This window comes from Meriones unguiculatus, chromosome 8 (assembly GCF_030254825.1).
Source record: "Meriones unguiculatus strain TT.TT164.6M chromosome 8, Bangor_MerUng_6.1, whole genome shotgun sequence".
In the NCBI taxonomy this organism is placed as follows: domain Eukaryota; kingdom Metazoa; phylum Chordata; class Mammalia; order Rodentia; family Muridae; genus Meriones; species Meriones unguiculatus.
This window is the reverse complement of record NC_083356.1, coordinates 72,070,684-72,097,493: the sequence shown is the minus strand read 5'-3', so window position 1 is coordinate 72,097,493 and position 26,810 is coordinate 72,070,684. Positions and strand designations below refer to the sequence as shown.

General features: G+C 51.4%; 1 protein-coding gene across 2 annotated transcripts in view; it reads right to left on the bottom strand.

Moving 5' to 3' along the window:
• Positions 1-904: 904 nt before the first annotated feature.
• The window catches only part of Med27 (mediator complex subunit 27), a 171,387-nt gene continuing 145,481 nt past the window's right edge, over positions 905-26,810 (bottom strand). For both annotated transcript variants that reach the window (XM_021643077.2, XM_060389787.1), the window contains exons 5-8: positions 26,544-26,651; positions 17,372-17,413; positions 2,916-2,993; positions 905-1,343 (exon numbers count right to left, since the gene is read on the bottom strand). In XM_021643077.2, the coding sequence (XP_021498752.1) occupies positions 1,209-1,343; positions 2,916-2,993; positions 17,372-17,413; positions 26,544-26,651 (363 nt within the window). In that variant the 3' untranslated portion in view covers positions 905-1,208. The remainder of the gene's footprint in view (positions 1,344-2,915; positions 2,994-17,371; positions 17,414-26,543; positions 26,652-26,810) is intronic.

Below are 26,810 nucleotides of genomic sequence, written 5' to 3'. Positions count from 1 at the left end.
GAACCATCCACTCTACTATAAGGAAAATCCGAGTTTTTCTGTTAGCGTGGTGGTGTATGCTTGTAATCCCAGCACTTGGGCAAAACTGCTTAGGTTTAAAAGCCTGGGCTACCTAGCAAGACAACTCTGCCTCAAAACAAAAAACAACCCCCCCCAAACAACAAGCCGAGAGAGAGAGAGAGAGAGAGAGAGAGAGAGAGAGAGAGAGAGAGAGAGAGAGAGAGAGAGAGGAGGGCAAAGGGGAGGGGGAAGAAGAGAGGGGGTAGGAAGATAGGAGAGGGAGGGAGGGAGGGGAAGGAGTGGATTTCCTCAAGGACGGTAGGGTGAGCCCTTCGCAGAGGCGAGTGCTTTTCACTGGATGGAGAGTGGCTTTGTCAGGAAGGCTGCAGAGGGTTCATGGGATGCGGAGTGCCAAGAAGCCAGCACCAGTGACTGCACCAGCATGTGCTCTAGCTACTACCCAGGAAGGGCCCCTCTTTAGTCACCAGTGGAGCGACTCCATAGAGCCACCTGCAATTCTTTCCTCCGAAGGAGCCCTCCATTTGCCACAACTGATGACCAGGCCACAGCATTGCCAGCTCTGCACCCTAGCCCCACCTGCGCTCCCCGAGAAGGAAAAAACAGTGAGGGCAGGCAGCCTTGGTAAGAACTCCCCCCCCTTCCCCCCACCCCGTTTGAGATTGGCCCAGGCTGGCCTCTAACTCTCAGTGCAGCTGAAGATAACAACCCTGACCTCCTGATCCTGTCTCCCCATCCTAGCCAGGATTTTAGGGTGTGCCACCATGTGGTGCTGGAGATTCAGGGCTTTCAGCAAGCCCAGCCCAAGGACAGTGTTTCAGACTCAAACTCTTCCATTTAAACAGAGGAAGTCAGATGTCCTGTATAAGACACAGGACACAGAGCCTTGTCTAGGGTACAAAAGGTTTATTGTTTAAAAAAATAAGTTACAAAAACCAACCAAGCATGACCAGTGCAAGAATACAGGTGCTCATTCCAGTAACAGCTCACAAACAAAAGACTGAGGGGCCAACTCACAGAGATGCCAGCAAACTGGGAAGGGCAGACCATCCCCCCGCAGTGCCGCTGCTGGGTGACAGTTCTGTCGGCAGGTGGGCCCAAGAGAACAGCGACATACACCTGTGTGGTAAGTGGACTGGACCGCTCCAGGATGGGCTGGTGCTGCAGGCTAGCCAGTGGCTGGGCTGGGGTCACTGCCGGCAGGTGTCGTGGAAAGCTTCCAGGGTTCGGAAGTCTCTCCACGTCGGGGGAAGGCCATCCTGCAGAAATTTCCCGCAGCGCTGGCACGGGGCCTGGAACAGCTTTATGTAGCTTCTCAACCAGGTCTGAAAAGAGGTGAGATAGAAAGGAGAGAGGGGGACCTCTTCAACTGCCCTCCCAGTGGGCATGGTGGCCTAAGGACAGAGCTTAAGTAGGCTCTGGCCCTGGAAGACACCTGTGGTCCCACAGAAACGCTGTCTAACCCACAAGCTGGTCCCCTTGGGACTCAGTTCTGATGTCTCCCGTTCCTCCCAAGATCTTAACACAGAAATCCCTGCTTTCCAGAGCTGGACTGTTCCCCAAGGTTATCTGGCACCATTGGCCAGTTCCCTGTTATATGGACAGCTGCCTCAATCCCTCTTTCCTGGGTCTGAGACGCAAGTACAGGCAGTTCAGGCAGTTGAGGAAGTGTTGTGAGGTTCTGTACCAGGGCAATGTGCTCTGAGCTAATCTCATTTCAGAGGGTGCCCCTCTCCGTCATGATGGGGCAGCCCCAGTGTCACCAAGTAACATAATCAGTGACAGTTCCCCACCCTTGAGGTGAGAGCCGAGGGCTCCCAGATGTCATGCATAAGGATGAGGCTCATGTAACTCAATTCTCCATCTCAAGGAGACTCACGGGCAGAGGCCCAGCTAGCAGAACCCACCACCACAGGCAGGCCGCTCCGAGAGCTGGGCCGGTCACATGACTCATTCCTGAAGGTGTCAACAAGAGGACACTCTTCTCAGAAGAGGTTACTGATACAAGCAGTTCCCGAGGGGCAGATCTGGCCCAGCTGTAAGATGGTGTGGGGTTTTGGAAATAAAAACAGGAGGGTGATGGCCTGTTCATTTCTCAACACCCCCATTTCAAGATCAAAGGGAAACTTAGCATCGTGGGTAGGTCAGATGGAAAGCTAGTCTGTGGGCCATGACCTTCACATCGTCACTTGCTCACTCCTCGTGGGGAAGGACGCTCCGCCTTTTCGGCTGAGTGCCCCCAGCACCATGCAGTTAGTTCTCAAGCCAGGCTTGTGTCCTGTGAGGACTGAGTGCTGACGCCAAGAAGATGAGCTATGGAGCCCATGTGACAGTGAACTGCTAAGCAGCACCACTCACTGTCACTACTGCTCAGAGCAGCAGGTAGGAAACCTGGCAGCCATGGTTGTGTGAGGACAAAAGGAGTTCCCTGGGCAGGGAAGGGCAAAGGCCAATGGCTTCCTGGGAAGCTGTCCCTGGAGGTGAACTGGCTGTTGGGTCTCTGGAGGCTGTGCTGGTTATGGGACCAGCCCGGGGGGGGGGGGGGGGTTTGGGAGGAAGAGGGGATGTCCTGATGTCTACATGTAAACACTCGCTTGTTCTGATCTGTGTTCTTGGTGGCTGAAGAGCCAGCTTGCCATGCTGCTCTGTGCTTGCTCTCACCTAGAGCTCCAGCTCTGAGGACTGCAGAAAGGCTTGGCTTGGGGGACTGCAGAGTTATCCCAGTCACCGCTACATGCTCAGATCACGCCACAGAGCCCTATGGTGAATGAGGAGTGCTGGGAACTTCTGGAAGGCCATGTCTGTGGGCACTGCCTGTTCAGCTCTGCTGCAAGTGGGATTACCTGGGTCTGCAGACCTCTCCCTAGCTGGAAGGCTTCACCGCTGACGCTACTTACCATGAAGGACCTGACCACAACATCTGGCATCTGGGGTAGCTGATAGTGGAGCAGGGCAGTGGTGGCGTGGTCGGTCACCTGGGATGAAGGACAGTTACTGTTAGCCGGGAGCTGCTGGCTTCCCCAGCAACAGCCCTGCTTGCACCCCCCTGCACCCCTCCTCCCACATCTACAATAACATCTCAAATAGGAAAATGAGTGGAGTTGAGGCAGGGACGAGACGCTGTAGGCAGGGGGACACAGCACAAGAAGAGGGTGGAACACTCCGGCAACTGAAACTATGGACAGAGAGAAGCATGGGATAGGAGAAACTCACGGTTGCTAGGGAGGGGGGCAGGGTGTGGCGCCTTGTTTGACAGTGGCAGACAGCAAGGATGCAGTGATCTCATCCCATTTCCATGCTCCTCACCAGGCCCTCACCTGCCAGCTCTCCTGACTGGCCCCTACCCTGGCCCTCCTCTCCATCAGCCCTCTGACCTTCTCAGCTCTCCTCTGGACCCACCCAGGTCTCCTGACTTCTCAGAAGGGTAGTAGCGATGCCAGGGGCCAGATAGCCTGAGGTGCACAGGAAGCACGAGAGACAAAGGCACTGTCTCCAGTCCTTGATCAGCTCCTCACCGTGGGCCTCAGCATCTCATCTTCAAACAATGGGGATAAAGACCCCTGCAGGACTGAACCATCCCCCAAACAGGAATTGACTAACATAAGAATTATATTCAAATTAATGGTTTGACTGTCCTCATTAGAAACGCTTTGTAAAAATTTAAATACATTTTCTTATTCACTTTGTGTGTGTGTGTATGTGTGCATGTGTGTATGCACATATGTGCGTGGGTGTGTATAAGAGCATGTGCCACAGACTGGGGTCAAAGGACAACCTCCAGGAGTCAGTTCTCTTTTCCTATCCCGTGTCCTGGAGATGAAACTCAGGTCGTTAGGCTTGGCAGCAGGCGCCTTTACCTGCTGAGCCGTCTCCCTGGCACTGGAAAGTCTTGTCATTACAAATATAGTTAAAAAACAAAAGAGAACACGCCAGATAAAATCATTAACTTTGAGAACAAGAATCAACAAGGCCCAACACGCACAGACGTGCCCATCCCCAGCCTCAGTGGGACACTGACATGCTAGCAGGCTGCAGGCCAAAGCGGCAGAAGAGCGGACTATCTGGCGGCTGGAGGGCAGGGCTAGACCCGGGGCGGTGAGGGACACCCTGACCTGCAGCAGTGTGCCCCCCCCACCCCCCGCTCTGCAGCTAGGCAAGCTGGCCCAGGCTCCCCAGCTTCCAGAGGGCACTGTAGGCCCAGACGGAGGAGGTAGGAGGCTGTGGCCCCACGCATCACAGGCAGGGGAGAGGACAGGCTGACCAAGTTCTTCCCAGCCAGGGGCCGTCCCCCAACCTCCCGCTCAGTGCTCGGCTCAGTGCTCGGCATTCTCCCTGCCTCCTTCTCCACCCCTTCCCACTCTCCTGCTCAAGGTGCTCCCTGCCCTTGTTCTCTCCTCGCAGCTTTCCTACACGCTCTGTTCTTGGTTCACGCTGTGTCCCCAGGCCTAGAACCACAAGGCATACAGCAGGTGCCCAATGCATATTTTAATTAAAGAGAGAAACTTGGACATGCCCACTCCTGGGGACACAGCACTGCTCTCCCACAGAGACATCCACGGTGCCTGTGTTGCACAAGCCTGAGGAATTCTTTTCCCGGGTGACTTTCAAGATAAACGTACCTCCCCCCCACCCCCCGCCCGCACAGCCCCTAGTGCCAGGCCTGCTTTTATTTTAAGCACCCTGACAGACAGCTTTCTAAAATGAGCAGTGCTTTTTTCCCCAAGCAGTAGTAATAACTGTGACGACTGTGGTGACTGCTGAGGAGATAAACGGGCTGTCTTTTGACTTAAAATGCCCACCGAAGCGCCAGAAAACTGCCCTCTAGCTTTCTCACATTACTCTTTCCTGAGATGGGCGCTGTCCGTAGCACTGACTCCAGCTGGCCCTCAGGAGGGGACAGACCCGACTGTTCAGCTGCTGGAGCTGGCCTGCCTCAGACTGGTGACCCAGGGGCGACGTCTAAGGCAGGGTTGCTTGCTTGGATGCAGTTTTTATGTCTCTTTCTTCTCATTTAATATAAATGGCCGCCTTATGAAATTCTAGAAGCCTCAGAAGCTGCAGGGCATCCTCACAGGTAACCATGGGAGAGGGTCTGTACCCCACTCCTAACCTCCACAGGTGTGTGAGCCCCCATCTAGGTGGCTGCCATCAGTGACAGCAGAGAAAGGGGTCTCTGGATGGGCATGCCCTGTAGCTGGCCTGAATGCCCCATGGTTTCGCACATCCTGCTTGGCTCCTGTATCCTTTGGAATGTGGGACCTCCAGTCAAATCTGACAAGGCTGTCTCCACAAATGGCCCATGCCTTGAACTCAGCCCTTCACCCCATGCCTGGCCTGGCTCCCCAAGCTTTGCTTGAGCTCCTGTCTTCCGCCTTGACAGACTCCAGGTGAGGGTCTGAAAGCTGGCCTTGCAGGTGAGGTGCAGGAGAAGCCTGCACACGTAGCTGAGGGGTATGGGCTGGCTAAGAGGATGGGCCAAGTTAAGGAGAAATGATCTTCTCCAGATATGGGGGAGCTAGCACTCTCTGACTTGGCATCTGACTCACAGGCAGGGCACCTAATTAGCGTGCCCATTCCTCGCCTGCCATCTGGCCAAATCTAGCCTTCTTTTCTAAGGGTCCTGTTTAAAGTACTCTCTTTACCTGCCAAATGGTGTTTCAGCCGTTTGGCTCTGGCAATGATGCGATCACTTAGACTCTTAATATCCCACTGCCAATTTCAGCAACACTTTAACAGAAGGAAACAAACCCAGTTGACTTCTGATTCTCCCCACTTTTTCCCCAGCTCCATTCCCAGTTTTCTGATTCCCATGGCTGAACCCCAGCACTGGGCAAAAACGGCTTTGAGAAACTGCCAAGCTCCACCCATGTGCTCTTCCTGGTCCTCAGAGCATTTGTCCACCTTTAATGATTTCTTTCTTTCTTTCTTTCTTTCTTTTTTTTTTTTTTTGCTGTTTTACACTTTAAACAACAAAGTTGTGTTTTGTTCAGTATTGAAGATGTGGGAAAACCATGCCAGTGCAACAAAAGATTGCTATTAACTAATGTTGTGAGGATCCAGGTTTGGGCGCAGTGTGCTGTAAGCTAATGATGTTCCCCAGGAGATAAAAGCGGCCCCTAAGCGCAGGAGGCCAGGGAAGAGCACTAATGCTCCCAAGAGAGGGAGGCCGAGGAGGATGCGCTGCCTACAGGTTGAGTGCTCGGCTGAAACAAAGCTTGTAAAAAGATCAAAGTGGTTGGGACCTAGGAAAAGGGGGAGGGAAGGAAGTGAAGTGACACTAGCAGACAGAGGAGTAGGCAGGGCACCCTGGATGGAGGGTTGGGTACTGGAAGGGTGGAGAGCGACTCATGCCAGGCTCAAGATCCAGAGGCTTTGCTTCCCCTCAGTGCAGGGACTACAAGGGCCTGGCCTGGCTCCTGGTGGGTCCCCATCTGGAGAGCCGAGGCTGCAGGCTGGGTTGACTGAAGTTCCCTCTGCCTCAGCTCAAGGCTGTAAAAGTCTTTGTGCACCCAGATGGAGGAGAACTGAGCAGACGGACAGAAGAGGGACTCTTTCATGAGGCCCTGAAGCAGCTGCCAGCCAACACTCTAGAGAGGGGCTGCCAGTCAAAGCAGTCTCCCCAAGTTCCTCTGCCACACTGTGGCACAGAGTGCCCCGAGCGCCCCTTCCCAGCTGGAGCTGTTTCAGCCAGGGAGGAGCAAGTGGCGCTCTGCAGGAGCAGTGTGTGTAGGGCAGTGGCAGTGCTCTATGCTGTGGGCTCCTGCTCTATACCTGGGTCCTGACCTCAGGAGGAGGAGGATCTTGGTATGGAATCACCGGATCAGGAAAGGGACAACATCGACCTCACTCAACCCTCACAATGGTGCCATTTACAAGCCAGGGACTTGCTCAGGTTAAGTCACTACTGTGCAGCAGGGCAGGGCTTGTCCAGGCCACACCAACCTGAACTGATAATCAGGCTCCGACCTACATTCAGCAGGCTCCACTGCAGGACCTCAGGGAGGCACAAGCGTTCTGAGGGGTGCCTAATCCCATGCCCTCTCCTCTCCTAGGGAGGGGCTGGGTCAGGAACCCAGACCCTTGGACAAGGCACTGTCCTTCCTTGCTAGAGCCTCTGCCTGTTTTGCTGCTAAGCTTGAGGCTCCCCTCCCCTGAAAGGGAAAGAACTGGAAGGTGAGAGGATGATGATGGCAATCAGCAGCCAGGGGTAGGAACAAGCACAGGGTTTGCAGCAGGTACCCTGGCTGCAGCGTGGCTGCCCACATCCCTGTCTCTCTTCCACACAGCTCTAACTTGGGGTGGTGGCTTTCTTTTTCTAGAACAAGAGCCCCCTGAAGGTCTGTGACCTGGGGATTATCTGTTAGGCTTCAGACCTGTGACAAGCAGCTGAGGTACCTTTTTGAGCAAAGCAGACCTACCTTCTAGGTTCTTCCAGCTACCCTCAGTTCCTACCTGCTACAAGGCATAGCTGGCATACCCCACCCTCTACCCAAAACTTTCTAGTCCAGGGTCAGGGGCTTTCCCTTCCCTAACAGGCTCTTTACTATACAACCCAGACAGTTTGGTTCCCGAGCTCTCTACTTTTTCTCCTCTTTTTCTTTCTCTCTTTCTTTCTAAAAGATTATTTATTATTTATACATTATTCTGCCTGCATGTGTCCCTGCACAACAAAAGAGGGCATGAGATCTCATTATAGACAGTTGTGAGCCACCATGTGGTTGCTGGGAATTGAACTCAGGACCTCTGGAAGAGCAGCCAATGCTCTTAACCTCTGAGACATCTTTCTAGCCCATCTCCCTAGCCCATCTCCTTCTTTCTTTCTGTGTTTCTTTTCTCTCTGCTTTCACTCTCTCCTCTCTCTGTGAGTACACTTTCTGTTCTTGCTTTTCAGTCTCCCCCTACTCGGCCCGAAGACTTCCCTGGCCCCGGGAGCCTACCCGAGAGCTGCTAACAATAAACCTGCATTTAAATACTTTAAGGCGACTTGAATTACCTCATTTTATCATGGGAAAGAAAGCTAACCTATCATTATCCTCAGGGGCTCAGAAACCCTTTCAGGTGGGAGGTGTCACTTGCTAGGAACTAGCCCCAGTTTTTAGAAGGTGTGTTGCTTAAGAGCTCAGGGTGTGGGAAGCCCAGGCCACCAGCGGGCAAGACAGCAGCCTAGGGTGAGCTGACCTCAGCCAATGCTTTCTACAGCAAGTATTACTGGCTCCATAGAGCCAAATGCCCAAGGCCTATCCCTGCCAAGCCAGGGAGCTGGGGCAGCTATTAAAAGTATTCGCTTGCATAGTTGATAAGCAGGAACAGTTTCGTACTCAAGACACCACAAGCCATTTAGTTAAGAGAAGTTGGTAGGGACTAGACTCTGGCTTCCTTTCAGACAGCACCAGCTTCCACACACATGCTGTAATGGTGGATGGACAGGAATGTGACTTGGTGGGAGGGTGGAGAGCCTGGGAGGAGGGCCATGGCCTTTTCTGAAGGTCCTTGGTGTAGGTTCCCAGTCACCCATCAGCAGCGCTCACTAGCCCTGCCCTGAAGAGAACTAGGAGAAGCTCTGCCTCTGGCCCTTCCCTTTTAAAAGAGGGTCTTACTATGTAGGACCCAGCCAGCCTGGAACTTACTATGCACACTGTGCTACCCTCAAACTTACAGGGATCGGCCTCCCTCTGCCATTTGAGTACTGGGACTAAGGGTGTGCCCCACCATGCCAGCTACCACCAATTAAAAAAAAAAAAAAGATAGATGACAGATGTCAAGAGAGGTGCTACATTTCTGCCTCACTCCTGTGCCCACCTGATGCCTGGATGTGATGCCATCTTTACAAGGCCCCGCATCTGCTAATTCCTAGGTATCACCTAGGTCTGGAAGAACTGAACTGGCAGCAAGCCGAATGTGTGTCGCCAATGTGTTCACGCCATGCTCCCAACGATGAGAAATAAAACCAACCTTAGAGGGGCAAAGATGCTTTAACACTGTATAAAACCAACCTTAGAGGGGCAAAGATGCTTTAACACTGTACACCGGCCAGCCCAGGCAGCTAGGGATCCCCCAGTGATTCTAACAATGGCAGCCCCACCCTCTTGCGAAGGAGCCTCAACAATGCTCAGGAGCAAATTATCTGTGGGCTCTGGAGCCAGATCTGGGAGCTTGGCGCGGTAAGGGCTTAAAGAGATGGCAGCCCCTGCTGGCAATCCCACACCAGCTTTAGGATGACTACTGAAGGCAGTCTTAGAAGTCTTCACTCGATGAACAGAAAAGTCACCATTATCTCAAAACTGGAATGCTCTGAAGTCCTGAATGTGGTGTTGGGGGCCACGGGAGTGCTGCAGACAGAAGCGTCTAAAACATGGATAAAGGCACGGTGGGGTGGGTGGGAGCAGGGATTTACCATTTGGTATGCAGCCCTGGCCTCTAATCGGAGACAGGATTTGTGTGCTGAGGCTCAGCAGGCCTCGGGCCTGGAGGAAGTGCCGAGGCCCACAGGGACAGGGGGATTACTCAGGCAAGATCGATATTCTGCTTTGTGCGATGAAGGAGCCATCTGCATGAGCTCTGCAGAGCTTATCACTGTCACTGGGGCCAGGTCATGCTAGTCTGGGACAAGATCAGCAGGTTAGCTGGGTCAGAAGGAGAGGTGCGGACAGACCCAGCTGCTCCATCAGCCCTCAAATCCCTTGCACACCTTTGAGATCAAGCCCTGCATTTGAGGGCAATGCCTTCGGATGTAATGTGCTTAACAGTCTCTTGCAGACAGAGCTTCTGGAAATAAGCATCTGGGTGGGGAGGGCTACACTAACCCTTTAGAGTTTCAGACATGATGCCACCAAAGTCTGGAAGAAGCTCTCAGTTCCCTGGAAGCAGGCACAAACTCGGTGCTGATGGCCCTCATGGTCCTCCGTGGGCTTAAACACCCTGGTATAGAACATAGGGTCCTGATCCCTACCTCGCTTCTTTCCAGCCCACAGCTGATACTGCAGTGACCTACAAGCCTGCCCAACCCACCACAGCTGTCTCCCCTGTCTGGAATGCTCTTCTCTCACTAAGCCCTTTCCAGTACTGACACTCAGTCTGGCTCCCTGTCCTGACTGGTACCTGGTACTTAGGGGTACCTTGTTCTCGTGTGTGTACTTCCACTGCCCTCTGGGCACTCGAGCCTGGCATTGTCCAGGCCTGTGAGCAGATGTCTCCAGGCTGCACTCTCTGGGAATGGGGTCACCTGAGCTGCATTTCACCCTGGGCCAGCTTTGTATACTCAAGAGCAGCATGTCTCTGTACTGGGCACCGCTAACACAGTAGAACCCAGAGTAAAAGATTTAAGCAGGAAGGCCTCAGGGAGCTGGAAGGGAGACAGTATGTGGGATGGGAGGAGGGCCCAGGAGCCTGGGAGAGCAGGGATATCACATGCCTCTTGGAGCCACAGAACTCTCCAGGGTCCTGACCACTGAGGACTTTCACATAGCAGGGTTGAGGGAAGCCACATGGTTATGTCCTTGACATTTTTTCAGGATTAAGGAATTGAGGCTCTTCATTAGATGAGAAAAGTTTAACGCTTTCCAGATGGTAAAATGCGAGACTGTCACTAGCTGCCAGCTATGTCTTGGCCTAGAGACACCTGAATTGTTCTGCTTTCTCTTGGTGCCATGTGATTTCTGCAGTTGATATAGTCACACCTACTTCACCAGCTTTGCAGCAAGCAGGCAATAGTCACTGTGAAGTCAAGGCCAATGCACCGACTGCAGGCCACATAAGGGCACTGTCACTGGAGGGAGGAATGCAGTCTCAGGCACTGTCACAGGTCCTGGCCTCTCAGGCAGCTCAATGGGTAAAGGTGGTAGCTGTAATTCTTGTGTATTTCACATGAAGGCTGCCCATTCTTTGGCCAGGGAAAGAGATAATAGGGCAGAAAACCAGGGAGTTGGAGGAGGCTTTGGTGGGAGTGGTTGGGCTTGCCATGAAGGCTGGATCTTCAGTCTAGTTTACAGAAATACCTCCCTTAAAATGGGGACATGTGCATAGGGAGTTGTAGATTCCAGGTTCTGTGGTCCTTTTCCCATGACGACAGGCACTTGTGAGCACATGCCACGCACATACCCCACGATGGAGGAATGATCTGCTTCACCTTTTTTTGGGGGAAGGAGCTGGACTTACAGAGGATACATTCTGGGCCCGAGACCCATAGCACAGCAAGTGCACAGCTCTAAACTGTAGGGTCCACTGTGAAGAAGAGCCAGGGCCCTGTCCAAGGGAAACTGGCCAATAGGGAGCAGAGGAGATGGAGGGGCCTTCCTTAGGAGGAAGACGTCACTGGAAACTTTGGAGGCCAAGTATTAGAGACCACATGTACATGGAAGCCACCCTACATATCCTACCTGTGACATCAGTTCACCTCATACCATTCTCTCTCCAATACAGATGAGCGACTGAGGAGGCACGGCCAGGACCTGAGCACCTGAAGATGGCTCCTGCTGGGACAGTCACTACAGGGATCATAACGGCAGACAGCCAGGCTTGGGACTGTGTGGACCAGCAATGCTAGCAGCTTGAGCTGGGGGCTGGGGGAAGGGAGTCTAGGAGTGGAAGGAGCCAGTGTTCCCAGAAGCAGCCATCTAATGGCCTGTCCTGTGTCCCTTTCCTTCAGGAAGAACAGAACTGTTGAGATAATGGATGGTTGCCCTGTGACCCCTCTAATGGCAGAAAACCACAAGCCACTTCTGGGGTAACTCAGTATGCCAAAGAGGCCACTGGGCTGGCCAGGCCTTCCTGGGTCTATTTGTTACACACAGCTGGATGCATGTGAGTACTTGAGTGGAGAGCCTGAAGGAAAGGGACTCAGGTCCACAAGAGGCAAACAAATGAGGAAGCCTGTTCTGGGAATAGACCATTCGGGTGTGGACCAGCCCTTCAGGGGAGGTAGTGGCTGCAGCTCTCTGGCAGCCAGTTCAGCCCAAACACCTCTTCCTTTTCCTCTTGGCTCCCAGACCTGGGTGGGTACTCCTGCTGGCCACACAATCAGTGTAGACTAGCTGGTGCCTGGGAACACAGCATGCTCTACGATGACCACGATGACCACGGGACGTCTGCCTCTCTTTCCTTTTCTCTTTCTCTCAACAGCCTACCCCCAGGCAAGCACACACCTTCCTCCTGCGGGCCACCAGCAGGAACCTATCAACCTACATGAAGCTGTCCATCTGTCCCAGTCCTTGTGAAAGCTGTACACTCAGCTCTGCCATGGGACACACTTGTGAGGTAGCAACAGGGTGCACAGACACGGAAGGAAAACAATGCTCCACTGCTCTGCCCATTGTGCTGGCTGAGAATCCCTCTAAGTGTGAGAACTTGCACCTCCCTGGTACAAGGGCTTGGGAGGGTGTGGCCTCTCATTACAACCTCCACCTCGCTAGGCTTTCAGGTGTCTCGGTTATTTATTTATTGGAAGAAAAATGTGGAGGAGTTTGGCAGGGGGCACACCCAGAGACTATGTAGCGAGCCTTTGGGGTGATGTGAGATGCCATAGCAGGGGCCTGTGCTCAGGTCACACCCAGCTCAGCCTCACAGGGAAAGAAGCGCCCTTGTCCTCTGGAAGTCCCTGTGTTGGGACGGCTGCCTTCTGAGGGCTTGGAGTATGGGCTGTATGAGGGGCACTGTGGGAAGGTGTGGGTCAGGCACTCAGTGAACAGACCTTCCGGAGCGCTAGGTTTCCTAGCCCACCTCCCATACAGTGCCTGACAGACACTTCCTGGCATCTCTGCATAGACTGTCCCCAGGAGAGGCCTGACTCTCACATCAAAGAATGGCTGAGTGAACAAAAAGGCAATGAAGGCAGTGGCCCCCCACCGGGCACCCCACCTGTCTACTGTGGTGTGGCTAAGAGTCCACTTCTGAGACCACATGCTGCTTTGTTCCCTGCCGAGGAGGGGACCCTGAGGAGCAGGGGCCGGCTCTCGGAGATTCTCTACCCTGCACCCCTGTCTGTCTGGGGCCTCATGTTCCACTTTTCTCTAGCCCCTGCAAGGACTTAGTGCAGTGACTGGCTGCAGCCTGGCTCTCACTCCTCCCAAGTTGCTGGAGGAAAATGCACACTGTTTTGAAATGAGGGGGTTAAAGATCAAAACAGTGGGTGCCCCTGCCGAGTTTAAATGCCAGGAAAATATGAACTTGCTTGAAGCCTTTACTAGCTCTGTGGTCTGGCCTTTCAGAGGGTCCCCTTATTTCTAAGTTTCATTCTCTGAATCCACACTGCTGGAAACTTGCTGCCTATAAAAAGCCGTTTTGCCCTAGGATGAAGTGCAAGGTGCCTCTGGGTAGTGCAATAAATGACAGGCACCTGTTGGCAGTCACAGCAAGCTGTCTCCCGAGCAGCCATTGCCTTGTGCTTGGGTACAAAGTCTAATAAGTAAGACAGAAAAAGGCTTGCTGACAGTCACTGTCCACAGACAAAAGGTAGGGCGCATTTCACTCCTCATGACTGGTTTGCTGTAGCGCCACAGCAGCTGTGGCTCTCACCGAGGGACTTGAGCACAGGCCTCCAGACAATATAACAGTGGCCTGCCCTCCACTGCCCTGGCTCCTGAAGTAAAAAGTAAACAAAACAAAACAAAAAACATGGGTAAGCTTGCTTTGGCTCTACAAGGCAGTCAGTTCCCTTCTATTTAGAGGGAAGGAGCTCAGGGGCTTTCTGCCTGCCTAACAGCACCCAAACCATGAGCGGCACCTGGACCAATTTGATGCTGCCAGGAAAGGCGGTCCTTGGGGCCATCAGGACAGCAGGAGGTAGGGGCAGGGGTGCAAGCTGTCTTCAGTAGCCAGTGAGCCTCAGCTCAGACGTGGGTCTCCTAATGCAGGCTACCCTGGGGTCAGGCTCTTTGGGAAGTGAGTGACTGGCGGAGAAGTCCCCTCAGTCAGAGCACAGAAACCTTGTCACAGTGAGCTGCCCTCCTGACCCACGGGCAACTACTGCCCTGGGCTGAGCTCTTCTCAGCAATCTGACATTGAGCCCCTTGCTGGCTGGTCTGCTGGGCAGGCATAAGCAGGCTGACAGACGTAGAAGAGTCATCTTCATGCTCCCAGTCAGCATCCACTACCAGCAGCATCAATAAGCACACCCCACATTTAAGTGGGGAACAGGAAAACAAGTGAGAAAGAGTGGACCCCAAAGGCGACGCTTAGAAGGCTGCCAATCAGCTGCCAACCAGCCCTGTTTTCTGGTGCTCTTAGTCTCAACGCTAAGCATCACTCTAAAGGCTGTGCCAGACAGAAGTGGCCTTGCAGTGGGTGAGGGACCTGACTGTGGGAAGGGATGAAGACAGAACAGCATAGCCTGCCCTTAGAACACAACACCAGATGGGCCTTCTTCCTGCCACCAGGCCCCTCTGCAAGCCTGGAGCACGAACTCCCTGATGTGCTATCATGCCACACCCGGGCCATGGGGTCTGATTAGTCGAAGCTTTCCTGAGAGGATTAAGCTAGATTCTGTAGTACATTATTTTCTCAGATATCCTGCCATCTGACAGCACAGACAATCCCTGGCAGGAAGTCTTACTTCCCCTGAGAGGAACCAGGGACCTCACCATTCCTTGTCTTTACTTCTAAGGAGAATACTGACACTGCGCTGTGGCAGTCTTTAACCCAGGTAGCTCAGCATTGGAGGTTAATCACTTAGCTGCATTAGGGCAAGGGAGAGAAGACAAAGGAACCACAGAGTCTGGGCACGTGGAGGACGTACTGCTCTAGTTGGGTAAGCACTGCCATGTGGGGTCAGTCCATTCCAACTGTCCTAACAGTCCATTTTAGACTGCTGCGGGGTGTGTCTCCAGCAAAGATGCATGGAAGGTTATTTACAGGGAGGGGTGGGTAAAAACTTGGTAGCACAGTCTAAACCCGTGCTTCAGAAAATCCCCATTTCACACCCTCACTGAATCCTGGATAGGCTTCTCACATGCATTCAAACACAACAAGGGTTCACTACCAAAGGGTTCTGGGTTGCAGGCTGCCAGGCTTCTGGGCTTGAGAAATCCTGAGAGCCATTGTAGGTCTGGAGAAGAATTCATTACTATGCCACAAAGGGCTCAAAGGTAAGGCCCAGGTTAAAGTTTTAACGATGTTGACAAGTCCAGTAAAACAAGACAGCGACAATGAGTGGTTTTCCTTCTTTTCAGTCACCACAGAGGGAAAATTGACAAAACAACATGGAAAATAATAATGTTTATAGCTGAGGTGGCACCTATGCCAGTCATGCCAGCTATGCAATATTCCCAGCTTGGCAGCTTAGCAAGCTCGCAGAGCCTGCACAGGTCCCGGGCACTGAAGGCTGGTGTGATGATCACAGTTCCCTCCATTCAGCTCTGGACCTGGGAGCCAGACTAGATCTGGTCATGCTTCTAGGGACGACGGAGTGAAGGAATGCTAGCAGACCTGGGACAGTGACATTCTTGGTTTTGAAATAGTTTGAGCTTTATTCAAGAATTGCAAAGGTGGCCCAGGAAGACCCTGTAGGAACAAGCTTGGCCTGTTAATAGGCCTCAGCACTGTGACCAAACACCCAACAAAGTGGAGAAAGGGTTAATTTGGGTCTGTCTGAGGGCATATTTCCAAATACAGGGCAAGGCATGGCGGCAGGTGGCTCTCTAGCTGCAGAAGTATACAGCCGGGACTCCAAACCCCCTCACATCTCCCCAGAACAGAATGCAAACATAGACCTCAACGCCTGCCCCTTCAGCAGGCCTGATCTCTGAAACAGGCCTGCTTCCTCCAGTTAGGCCTGACCTCCCAAGTTTTACAACTCCAGGAAATAGTGCCAACTGGCAGATGCCTTTAATCTCAGCACTCAGGGAGGCAGAGGCAGAAGGATCGCTCTGAGTTCAAGGATAGCATGGTCTACAAAGTGAGTCCAGGACAGACAAACACAGAGAAAACTTGTCTGGAAAAACAAACAAACAAACAAACAAACAAACAAAACAACAACAACAAAAGGCCCATGCCTCTTGGCACATGTTGGGCACAACTTACTCATTAGCAAGAACTTGGGTCACTCCCAGCTCTGAGTGGTCCCTGACGTATTTCTTACTAAACCTAACAGTATCCAAACTATCCCCAGCCCAGAGACACTTGCCTGACCAGGGCTCTTTGCTTGAGATTCCCCCTGAACGCCTCCTGAGCCATGCCTCCTCTGGTCCTCTGACACAGCTCCAGACAGCCTGTCTACTTGTGGTATTTCCCTAGTATTCCTGGACCTAGCACAGTACCTGGCAACAGGAAAGGACTGCTGACCTTGTCAAGGGAACAAATGAAATGGCAACTGTCAGGCCAGAGCAGAACTGAGGCCAGTCCAGACCACAGGGGACAAGACTATGGCCTATTGGCAGAGCTGGCCCAAGTGCTCTGGGGTGTGACGTGAACCTTGCAGACACCCTAGGGCCATGCTGTGCTAGGAGCTTCATCTTCCCGAAGCTGGGGAGCTGAATTCTCACATCGTTTCTCATTTACATTTTTAAAAACTTAATTTAATTTTTATGTGTTTGGATGTTTTGCTTGCATATATGTCTGCCGCGTGTGTGCAGTGCCATCTGCCCTCAGAGGCCAGAAAAGGGTGTTGATCATCCTGGAACTGGAGTTATAGACAGCTATAAGCTGCTATATGGGTGCTGGGAATCAATCCTCTGGAAGAGCAACAAGCACCCTTAACCTCTCAGCCATCCATCTCTCCAGCCCCACTTCTCATTTTTCTTAACGGTCCTTTATGTTTTTGCAAGGAGCAGTCATGAGGGCAGGAGGCGGGGGTGGAGCAGGCTGGGTTGTGTGCCACCTGCTTCTCTCAGCCCATCTCCATGCATTTGGGCAGACCACAGGGCAGAACTTGGAACCATCTGAAAGTTTCTGCCTTGATATAATCTACGCTACACATAGCAAGGCACCCAGTGGGTGACAGTCCTCTGTGCTGACAGTATAACCACCATTATCACCTCAGAAACAAAGGATATCCACCCCAACATGTTCTCCGCTATGCCTTTGAGGCTACCCCCCTGCTCCACCCACAGGCAACCTGACTGACATCCCCCAGTTAACTGCTTCCCTAGGTTCTATGAATGGAGCCATGTAGTGGGAAGCATTGTATGTCAGTTTTATTTATTTTGCCCCACTCATGAAGCCCAGGGAGCAGCCTGTGCAGTAGAGGATGTCCAATCATGTGCTGCTTGGATGCTTTGTGCATCCTAGGCACACCCTCTCTCTAGACTGAGCAACAGCCCCAACCTTTCATTTTCTCACTTTTAAAACCTCCAACTTGAGAAAGTTTATACCCAAAGCATTTGTGGTTGGCCTGTGCCTCCTGAGTAAAGACAGGACAACTTACCTTCTGGAATACTTGATAGTTGGATTTGGACCATATGTCAAGCTGTTGAGGGAGAGAGAAGAACAGGCATCAGTTTCAGTCAACCCAAAGAAATGAAACAGTAACAGAGCAGGACCCGGTGCAAAGGCCTGCTATGGCCTGCCTGTTTCTTCTTTACCAGCTTCCAGGTGACTTAAGGAATGAGGTGAAGGGATGCCAGGTCATCAGCCTACAGGCCCCACGGGCTGAGGCTCCTGCTCACTTTAGAACTGGGTTCTTTCTGAGGCTCTTATATCCCTTCAAGTGCCCAGTCACCTTATACTGTTCACACAAGCGTGCACAGGGCTCCTCTTGGGCTTCCTTCAGGTTCAATTTCATGATAATCAGGAGGGTTTTCCCCAGTTACCTATCAAAATACTACTCCCGACATCCACTTTCTTCAAAAAGCCACCTTTTGAAAAGTTAAAGTTTTTTTTAACACTAAAGGCTACCTGAAATGCAGGGTTTCTTTGTTTGCTCCTGACTTGGCCCATGCAGAAAGTGGCTCAGTGGGCAGAGGTGTTGGGCCTGGCACATCATGGGCACCAGTAGGCCATTTCTGGGTAAAGGAGAAGTAGCAGCATGTAGGAGGATGCTCCTCCATGCTAGGCATTACAGCAGACCCTCCATACATGCCTTCATTGAGTCTAAAGAATGACCTGGGCTTTCCAGATAAGAGGGAGGTCAGAGCCACCCCCTAAAGAGGATAACTGAAGAGGCCTCTCACAGAGGGCAGAACAGCATCATCTGGCTACTCAAACCTGGCCAGCACTGGCAGCTCCTGGAAAGTTTTTTTTTTTTTTAAGTTATTCTCTCATAATTATGTCCCTACTGCAGTTTTCCCTCTTTCCACTCCTCCTAGTTCCCCACTCCAACACCTCCTCTCCCCCAGATCTACTCCTTCCCTGTCTGCCTTCAGAAAAGAGTGGGCCTTCTAGGGATATCACCCGAACACAGCATAACAAGTTACAATAAGACTAGGTACAAACCCAAGGCTGGGTGAGGCAACCCAGTAGAAGGAAAAGGGTCCCAAGAGCAAGCAAAAGAGTCGGAGAGAGCCCATGTTACCATCAGGGTGCTTTGTTTGTAACTTACAAACTCATTGCCATTCTCTCTGGAGTGGTTGAGTTTGGATGGTTGGAGCTGGCTTGTGACACAGCTTCCTGTTTTGTTTTTGGTGCTAGTGGCTTCTGGAGCTGACTGGGTTAGGAGGCTGCCCTAAGGAGACTGGATCTCACATAAAAGGAAGCTTCAAGGTCCGAGATAAGATATGGGTAGAGCTCAGGGGAACCAGTCCAGAGGCCCGCCACATTGGGGCCTCAAGTACAGTTCCTCAGAGGCTCATACTAACTGAAACCATTTTTGGTTTCCTCAGCTTGCACTGCAACCCATACTTTCTCACTGTTTCAAGACTTGAGAACAAATGAATGGTAAACCCAGAATTACCCCAAGACAGAGACCATAGGGGTTGGGCTGTCACTTGTGGGTAATGACAGCTGTGGAAGCCCCCACAGGTGCTATACAGGTGACTTTAATATCATGAGATCAGAAGCTGAGCAAACTGAAACACCCAGTCCAGGGTCACCTGGACTTGCCTCTGGGGCTGACTGGTGGTCAAGGTGGAAGTCTGACGTGGGGCAGCTCAGGCCTGTGTGCTGTCACAGTGACCTGCAGCCTTAGGGCACAGAAGTGGCTGCCTGGGGACATGCCTCTGAGCCACAGGAAGTGAGTCTGCACTTGATCCAGGTACTCCAGAGTCCTTGCTGTTCTGAGGAAACACCAAACCATGGCTCCCTGAAAAGTCCTTGGAAATTAGCAGTTGGGTTACACTTGGGCATGCATTCCTTTCGCTTTATGATTGGTTTCCTGTTTCGTCTCATACGCTAAAAGGCCGAGTGACTGTGAGGGTGGGGAAGGCAGAGGGGACCTTCCAGCTCCAGAGCTGGTAGATAACATGGATCTATGATCACACACTCATTTATGTCATTGGGAAAATGTGCCCTACCACCCATGCTATATCCCTCCTGGTTCCCCATGACCTCCTGACAGCATGTCCTCGATGCCAAATTGCACCCTGGAGAGGCAACATCAAATTTCAGCATCTGTCTCCTTTAAAGCACTGGATGGGAAGAAGAACTTGAAACATCTTCAGGCATTAGAGGTTAACAGTATGTAGGGGCAGAGTGGTAAGAGTAACTCTGACAACGACAGTTGGTTTCGTGGAACAAAGCACCTGCTGCTAAGCCTGATGACCTGAGTTCAATCCCCAGGACCCCACATGGTGGAAGGAGAGAACTGACTTCTGCGAGCTGTCCTCTCGCCCCTGAATGCACACACACATGTAGATATACAAAATAAATAAATGTAAAAGAATGCTCACTAGTAATTCCCCACATTGTCCATTCCAATGGGTGCCAGTACTGTGTGGGAGAAGTCAGGTTCAGGTGACTTCAGGGCAGCAGTTCATCCCAGCGTTTAACAAATGCAGCATTTAAAGACTGCTCAGAGGATACAGGGTGAATGAGAATGACTTTGCATCTCTTAGTTCTACCCAAACCACAGTGCCAGGGACTTTAAATTGATGTTTCAGGAAGAGCAGCATTGGTGTTGGAACTTGGAAGCAACTTCTTTCTCCTCTCATTTCTAGCTGGCAGTTCTCAGTGTTGATGCCTCCTGCCTGTTCACACCGCACACAACACACCGTGACAAGGATACTAACCACAAAAACTCGGAGAGGGAAGTTGTACAAACTCAAAGTTGCAGACTTAAACAATTATCTTAGGAGACCTTCAGTAACTGCAAAATCTAAAACCAAAGCCAAAACAAAACAAGAACCTCGAGAGAAAAGATCAGAGGCTTAAGTAAGGGTAGGACTCCGTGGCCTAATCACGGATTCTCAAAACACACCTTGCCTGTTCACTGCGCCTCCTTTCTGGAAGTTTCATTTATGTCATTCAGAATAGACAAAACTTTCAGCTAGAGGATGATTCTACCTCGGACAATACATTCCACTTACCTGGCATGCGCGGCTGGGAAGGGGGCCTGGAAACAATGGGCTCCCCTTCTGCTGGGAACGTGAGGCAGGTGGCTCACACTTGATCTTCTGCTAGGTTTATGCCAGCGAAAGCTGTTTAAATGAGTTCTGGAGTCAATGCCCTGTCTCTCCTTAGGGCCAGGAAGAGCTCAGACTTTTATTTCGGGAAGCCGAGGGCTGAGCCCAGTGAATATTTATTAGCTTGTACTTCTTCGATGCAAAGGCAAGCACTGTTAACAATTTTTTTGCTAGTGGCAATATTAAAAAGGGAACATTCTGGAAGCTGCAAACTTTCAGCTTGGTGAACAAGACATTACTCTGAACTCTAGTGTCAGGAAGAGAGTGAAACTCCCCTCAGAAAACTGGACAAAGCTTGAAGGATTTAAAAGGGCCAAGCCAGCTCCCATGGAGCCTGGTGGATAAAGGCAGCTAAGGGTCCTGGGGCTGGAGTGTGTTCAGGTGGGAGCAGGGTCTATTTTCAGGGGGGTGAACTGCAACCCTGTAGATGAGTGCGTGCTCATGTCTGTTCTCAGGGTAAACACCAAGAAGCCTCTAAAAGCATCATCTGACGACAAGGCAAGGTCACTCTGTCCTTGCTGATCTCTTCTTTTGCAGTCAGCACCCTCCTCCCCAAGCACTGTCACACAAGAATCTCTTCCAATCACAGATGAGGAAACTGCACCCCAGAGAACATCATGGGCAAGTAGTGGGGAAGTAGGGGGCCTGCCTGTACCCAGAGGCCCAGGGCCTCTCAGCTGGACTTCAGAGGCGATGTTACTCAGCATCCCCTCTACTATGTCACTGGCCCAGCTCTAGGGGTGCTCCAGCAGAGTTCAGCCTCCACATCCATGCCAGGCCTGCTGCTGTGCCAATCATCGCTGCTAACATTCATTTTGCAGTGTGCAAAAGCGCTGGCAGCTTATCAGAAAGTTATCAATTCTTTATTTCATTTCAAAAGGCGGCACACACAGAGAATTTTAAATGATCTAAAATGGACACTTCCAAATGAAGCTCCTAAGCTGCAGCAGGGGCCTCAACCTTTAAAGGAAATCTTTAAAGGGATCTGTGTCTTGCAAGACCAATGGGTGACAGACATGTCAGTCTGAGGAAGGATACAACTAGGTGCCAGTGAAGGACCTCTCGGCAGCTGTCCAAGTTTTCCGAGATATGGAAAACTTCTGTGTGGTCATCTTCTTACATCTGCCCTTCCTCCCAGAGGAGGGGCAGAAACAAGTCTCCTCAGGAGAGCGATGCTACAGCTCTATTATTCTTCAACTTTTCACTTTCAATCAGGACATGCATTTGTTACTAAAAAATTGCTGAAAGCACAACTTCCGGGCACCCTCTGCATAGGAACCCAGATGGATTCATTCCCCTTTCCTAGCTCTCACCCTTCTCTCCAGAAGTAACAAGAGGCCATTTTTCTGAAGGTCGTCTGAACAATTTCAAAGGCTATAACAAATCAAAATGTTCCCTGCATCTAATATCAAACGGGGCTGATGCCAACACTTATTAGAGAAATCAGATTCAAGCTTCCCCCAACCCCCTCGACCCACACACACATCCAACTTTGAAGTGGGAAGAATGCAGGATCAGAAATTACCCTGGAGACAGTTCTGGCTGTCTTTGAAGGTTCCCTTTGATACCGCCATTTCTTCTCCTCTCTTACGCTCGGAGGCTAAAAGCTGCCTTTTTTATTGATATGGGGTAATTAATGAAGCTATAGCATTAACATAACCTAAATCCCCTAATAAGATAAATTCAATGGAGACACTTCTATTTTTTCTGTCCATTCTCCAGTCTGACTGATATAAAATCAGGACAATGGCCAGGTGTCCCCACACCCTGCCTGCTAACATGCTGAGTCACAGCCCTCACTCCCTGATTACAGCCAAGAGTGGTTGGTAAGTTTGAACAGCAGTTTTATTCTTAGAGGAACAAGGATACTGGAGCTCGATATAAAAATATGCATCACCGGTAGAGACAGGGCATCAGGCTAGTGGCTGTGATAGCAAAGTGCAAGGTGACAGTGTGTGGGGAAGGATGTGGATGGAAAAAACTGCCTAGAACCTGGGGTGGGTGGGTGTGACTGGACACTACCATGACATTAAAGACAATGTGCTGGACCAGCAAATGGGAGACAATGACAGAGGTCAAGGCCATGGGAACCCATGGCTGAACCCATCCAGGGCACCCCAGGCTGAGCTCCAGAGGACCACACCAAAATGAGCTCCGAGCCCAGGCGCCAGCTGAGCAGATGAAGGGCTGCGACCTCCTCACAGCAGATTTGCCAGCAGACTAGGTCTCTAGCCCCACTGGTGTTTTCCAAATCTTACATTGTGTTGGGGAGTGTGACACTAGCGTGCCCACAGCGGGCTCAGCACTCAGAACTGAACACCTGAAGTCTTTGTAAAGTGCTTGAAAAACCTGGGACTAGTCAAATGGGAGGAGCTGCCATCTCAGGAGAGCAGGCCAGCTGAGAGCTTCTCTACCAACTGAGGCAGGGCCCTGGCAGTCATACTTGATCTTGTTTTGAGCCCATATACATGAGCCCATGTACATAGACACGAAAAAGATCAAGAGGTTCTTGCCTGTAAGGAGTGTAGTAAAATGCCTTTTAGACATGTAAAAATAGCTTAGTCAGGATCCCCACTGCACCCACACTGCATCTGATAACCAGAACCCAGTGACATCACTCACTCAAGATGACCAGACACAGTTCTAGAACCCCATGACGCTCACTGTGCTCTGCTCTGCACATCTGGAGAGACATCACCATGATCTGCCCTCAGGATCCTGACCCTTGAGTCAGAAACTTCTGTTAGGGCCTGGACCTGACCTTCAGGTAAGATCCATCGCTCAGGTGAGCAGCCTTGGGGAGACAGGCTTAGGACCGTAGTTAGGAGCTTAGAATGTGAACCTTGTGTGATGACCCTCAGATAATAAAACGTGACTTTTGTTACACTAAGTACACGTATCTAACAGTGCCCCATCATGCTCTGAGATCAGCCATCCTTAAACCCCGATTCCCTCAACATGTCCACTTTGTGCCGTACTGTGGAGAAACAGCAATGTTTCATGAGGAGGGTGTGTATGTCCCTTCCGTCTGATTATTTATGGTTCTAATGCCCACTGCTTCTCGATTCTTCATTTTTCCATTTCAGCTAAGCGCTGCACCTCTTGAGTAGATTATCCCATCAGCCTCTCTCCCCCACACAGCGGTGCTTCCAGGCTGTTCCAGGAACTACGGTCTACTTTACCGTAGGACACAGTCACAGGACTAGTTCACCTAAACAATTCCCTACCCTAGGATGGCTTCCGTTCCATCACATGAGTCTGACAGCAGCTTCTAAGGGAAAGTACAGCTAGGACAGGCTGAGCCCTGCAAGTGCAAGAGCATTACACCCACTAGGCTATGATAGTAGGTGGGGGTTGGCAGGAGGGAGGGAGGATGGGAGAGGGAAAGGAAGAGAGAGGAGGGAGGGGAAAGGAAGAGGGAGGAGGAAAGTGAGAGAGGGAGAGAGAGGCACCTCAGAGGAAATATGCGGGACATTTTAAAGGATGAAAGCCTGCCAGGTGGGGTAGGAGAGCAAGCACGCAGGGAAAAGCAGAAAAGGCAAATGTGTATAGCAGCTTGGCTGTCCTAGGGGCCATGGTAGGCACCAAGGCTGGGGAGTGGACAGGGCACATGCAGAGAATGGGGCAGGTAGAGTCAGATACTGCCAAGGTGTCTGGATTGTGTTCCGTAAGCCAGATCTCAAAAGCATGCTACACAGCTGCCGATACAATATGCTCTGAGGACAAAGTTGGGATGACAAAAAAACTGGTGACCTGGTGAGAAAAATATGCACCTCTATGGGGTACAAGGCCAGGGGTAGAGGGAGGGAATGGCTCAGGGGTGGCTGAGCACTTGCCTAACCGTGAGAGGCCCAGGGCCTTATCCTTGGGACTATCTGAAACCCAAATTTTCTTAAACCTGGGTGCATGGGCTGCCCTATATCTAACACCTATTAATACCTACTTCTTCCTCTGGGGAGGCTGTTCCAAATAATACTGGAATGTCAGGAAGCAGAGAACCCTCTGTATGCACGGCTGTTTGTAAGGGCAGGACAGACTGTGCAAGGGAAGGACGACTAGGGCTTGGATGTGAATTGGGAAGAGCAGGAATGAGATCAGCAAAGGTGAGAATAAAGAAGCAGAGAACAGACAGAGGGCCTGGGGGTGAGGGTGGGGACAAGGTAGAGGATCTGAGAGAGGTGGCAGCCAGCACCTGCTGACAGCCTAGCCTTCGGGGATGGCCAGAAGGAAGGTTTAGGCAGCTGGGTGGTGGTGTGGCTAACCAAGACAGGAGGCAGGAGGAACCCAGTTAGGGAGGTGAAGAGTTGAGGCCCTTCTTTGCAGGGAGTGAACCCTGAGGAGGCAGCATAGCTAAGGGAAGAGGGCAAAGGGAGGAGAGAACCCTTGGGGAACAGGGGTCAAGGAAGAGATGGGAAGGAAGAAATGTGGTGGCTGCTGCTGTGGCAGACCACCAGGGTGGGGTTCTGGAGGGACACACTAGAGAATTTCCTACTTTAAGTGCAGCAAAAAGTACTAGCCACTAATTTCTGAGTGTTTCCTGGTGGTAGAGTGTGGGTGTTCTTGTGTGTTACTGTGGACAATCTGGGTTTGGTCAGCAGGACACCACATGCCAGCAGCACACATAGCTGGCAAAATCTCCATTCCTGGTCTGAATTTGGAGTGCGGCTCATTTGCATCCTGACTCGGTAACTTTGCAAGCAGGGTGCTAGTTAGAGCCCTTCTTTGTTCTCAAGCTCTAATCCATGGGTGAGTAACAGCTGTTTCATACCAGGTTTGTCTGCAGCACCTTCAACCTGATGAACTTTCACATGCTCATCAGGGCCAGTCTCCCTGCGGAGTGCACACGAAGCGTGCCTGGCTTCTGCAGCAGACCAGCAATCAGGGACCCCACTTGACCCCAGGCAGAATTTAGAATCCAGTGAAGGCCTTGCCCACTGGCCTGCCAGCCTCACTCTGCACTCTTTCTCCAAGGACAGCCTGATTTTTTCCAGAAAGAGAAAGGAAATCTCTCAACAAATGATATGCTATTAACCAGGAGACAAACCAGGCAGAGAACGTAGAAGAACAACCACTTCTCTGGTAGCTGTGGTCTGGGGAGCTGGGTACTTTGCTCAAATGTTAACCTTAGCACAGCAACCAGTACACCTGTCACAGGCAAAGCCGAGTCTACCACCTGCTTTTCAAGAACTGTCCATTCTCATTATAATGTGGCCATTGAGTGGCAATTGCTATTACCAAACACATTGAAATGTTAACATTTAAAATGAGGAAAGGGAAAGGTCCCAAGAGAGGGAGGAGGGGTGTCTCCTGCTGGAGAGTGGCAGGGGAAACCTGGGCGGGTCTGTGGGGCAGGTGCTCATCACGCTTGGGAGCAGACACAAAGGCAGGCTGTCAGCTCTCATTAGCGTCCTCCCATGCTTTCCACAGAGCCGGATGGAGGGTGTTCGAGCACTCTAGACAGTACAGGGACACTCGAGTAAACTTTTCAGGAAACTGCTCACCCAGGGAAGCACCTGCCTCCTCACTGTGTCTGGCTGCGGAGAGAAAGCTCTCTGTAGGACAATCACCTGTAGGAATAAGCTGCCTTCTTCCCGCTAAGGTATTCAGTGTGCAGCTAAGAGGCTGCGACTCCCCAAGGGTCAGTTGTGAGCGTCAAGGAAAGAGTGTCATTGGGTTGTGTCAAACTAACTTGAGTCTTCCTCACGGCTCTAAGAAAAGCAAAATGCAGAACCCTGGGCTATTGATGTGCTGGTTGACTTGAAAAAAATCTATTTCCTCAGAAGACATGTCTAATGAGGCAACTGGGGTCTAAGGTGCTCAATTAGAAATTCAAGTGAGGGCATCGGGCTTGCAGTGAGCAGCAGAGGCTTGAAAGAGCAAGTGAAGAGAATGAAATAGTTTTTGTCAAGGGTTCATCTTCATGCTGACTAGTCTGTGGAACCCTTCAGTGCTGATTTGCTGGGTTTTGGTATCACTCCCCTGGAATTCCGTTATGGGACAGAGTAAAGGAAGAGTTCCTCCCCAAGACTCTAGGACACTCACCTTCCCGTCCTCTGTGTGGACGTTTTCATTATATCCCTTCACAATTGTGCGATCGATGAACAGGCTCCTCATGACGACAATCACTTTCAACACCTTTCCCAAGGTCACCTGTCAAAAAACATGAGTACACACGTGTGAAGGCTCATACTCAACATGCAAATCACACAGAGCTGGGCAGAATGGTGGAGGCAGAAACCATCATTTATCTGTCCTAATTCTGAGCGAGGTAGCAGAGGACTTGGGAGGAAAGCTCAGTGCTTCACCTTA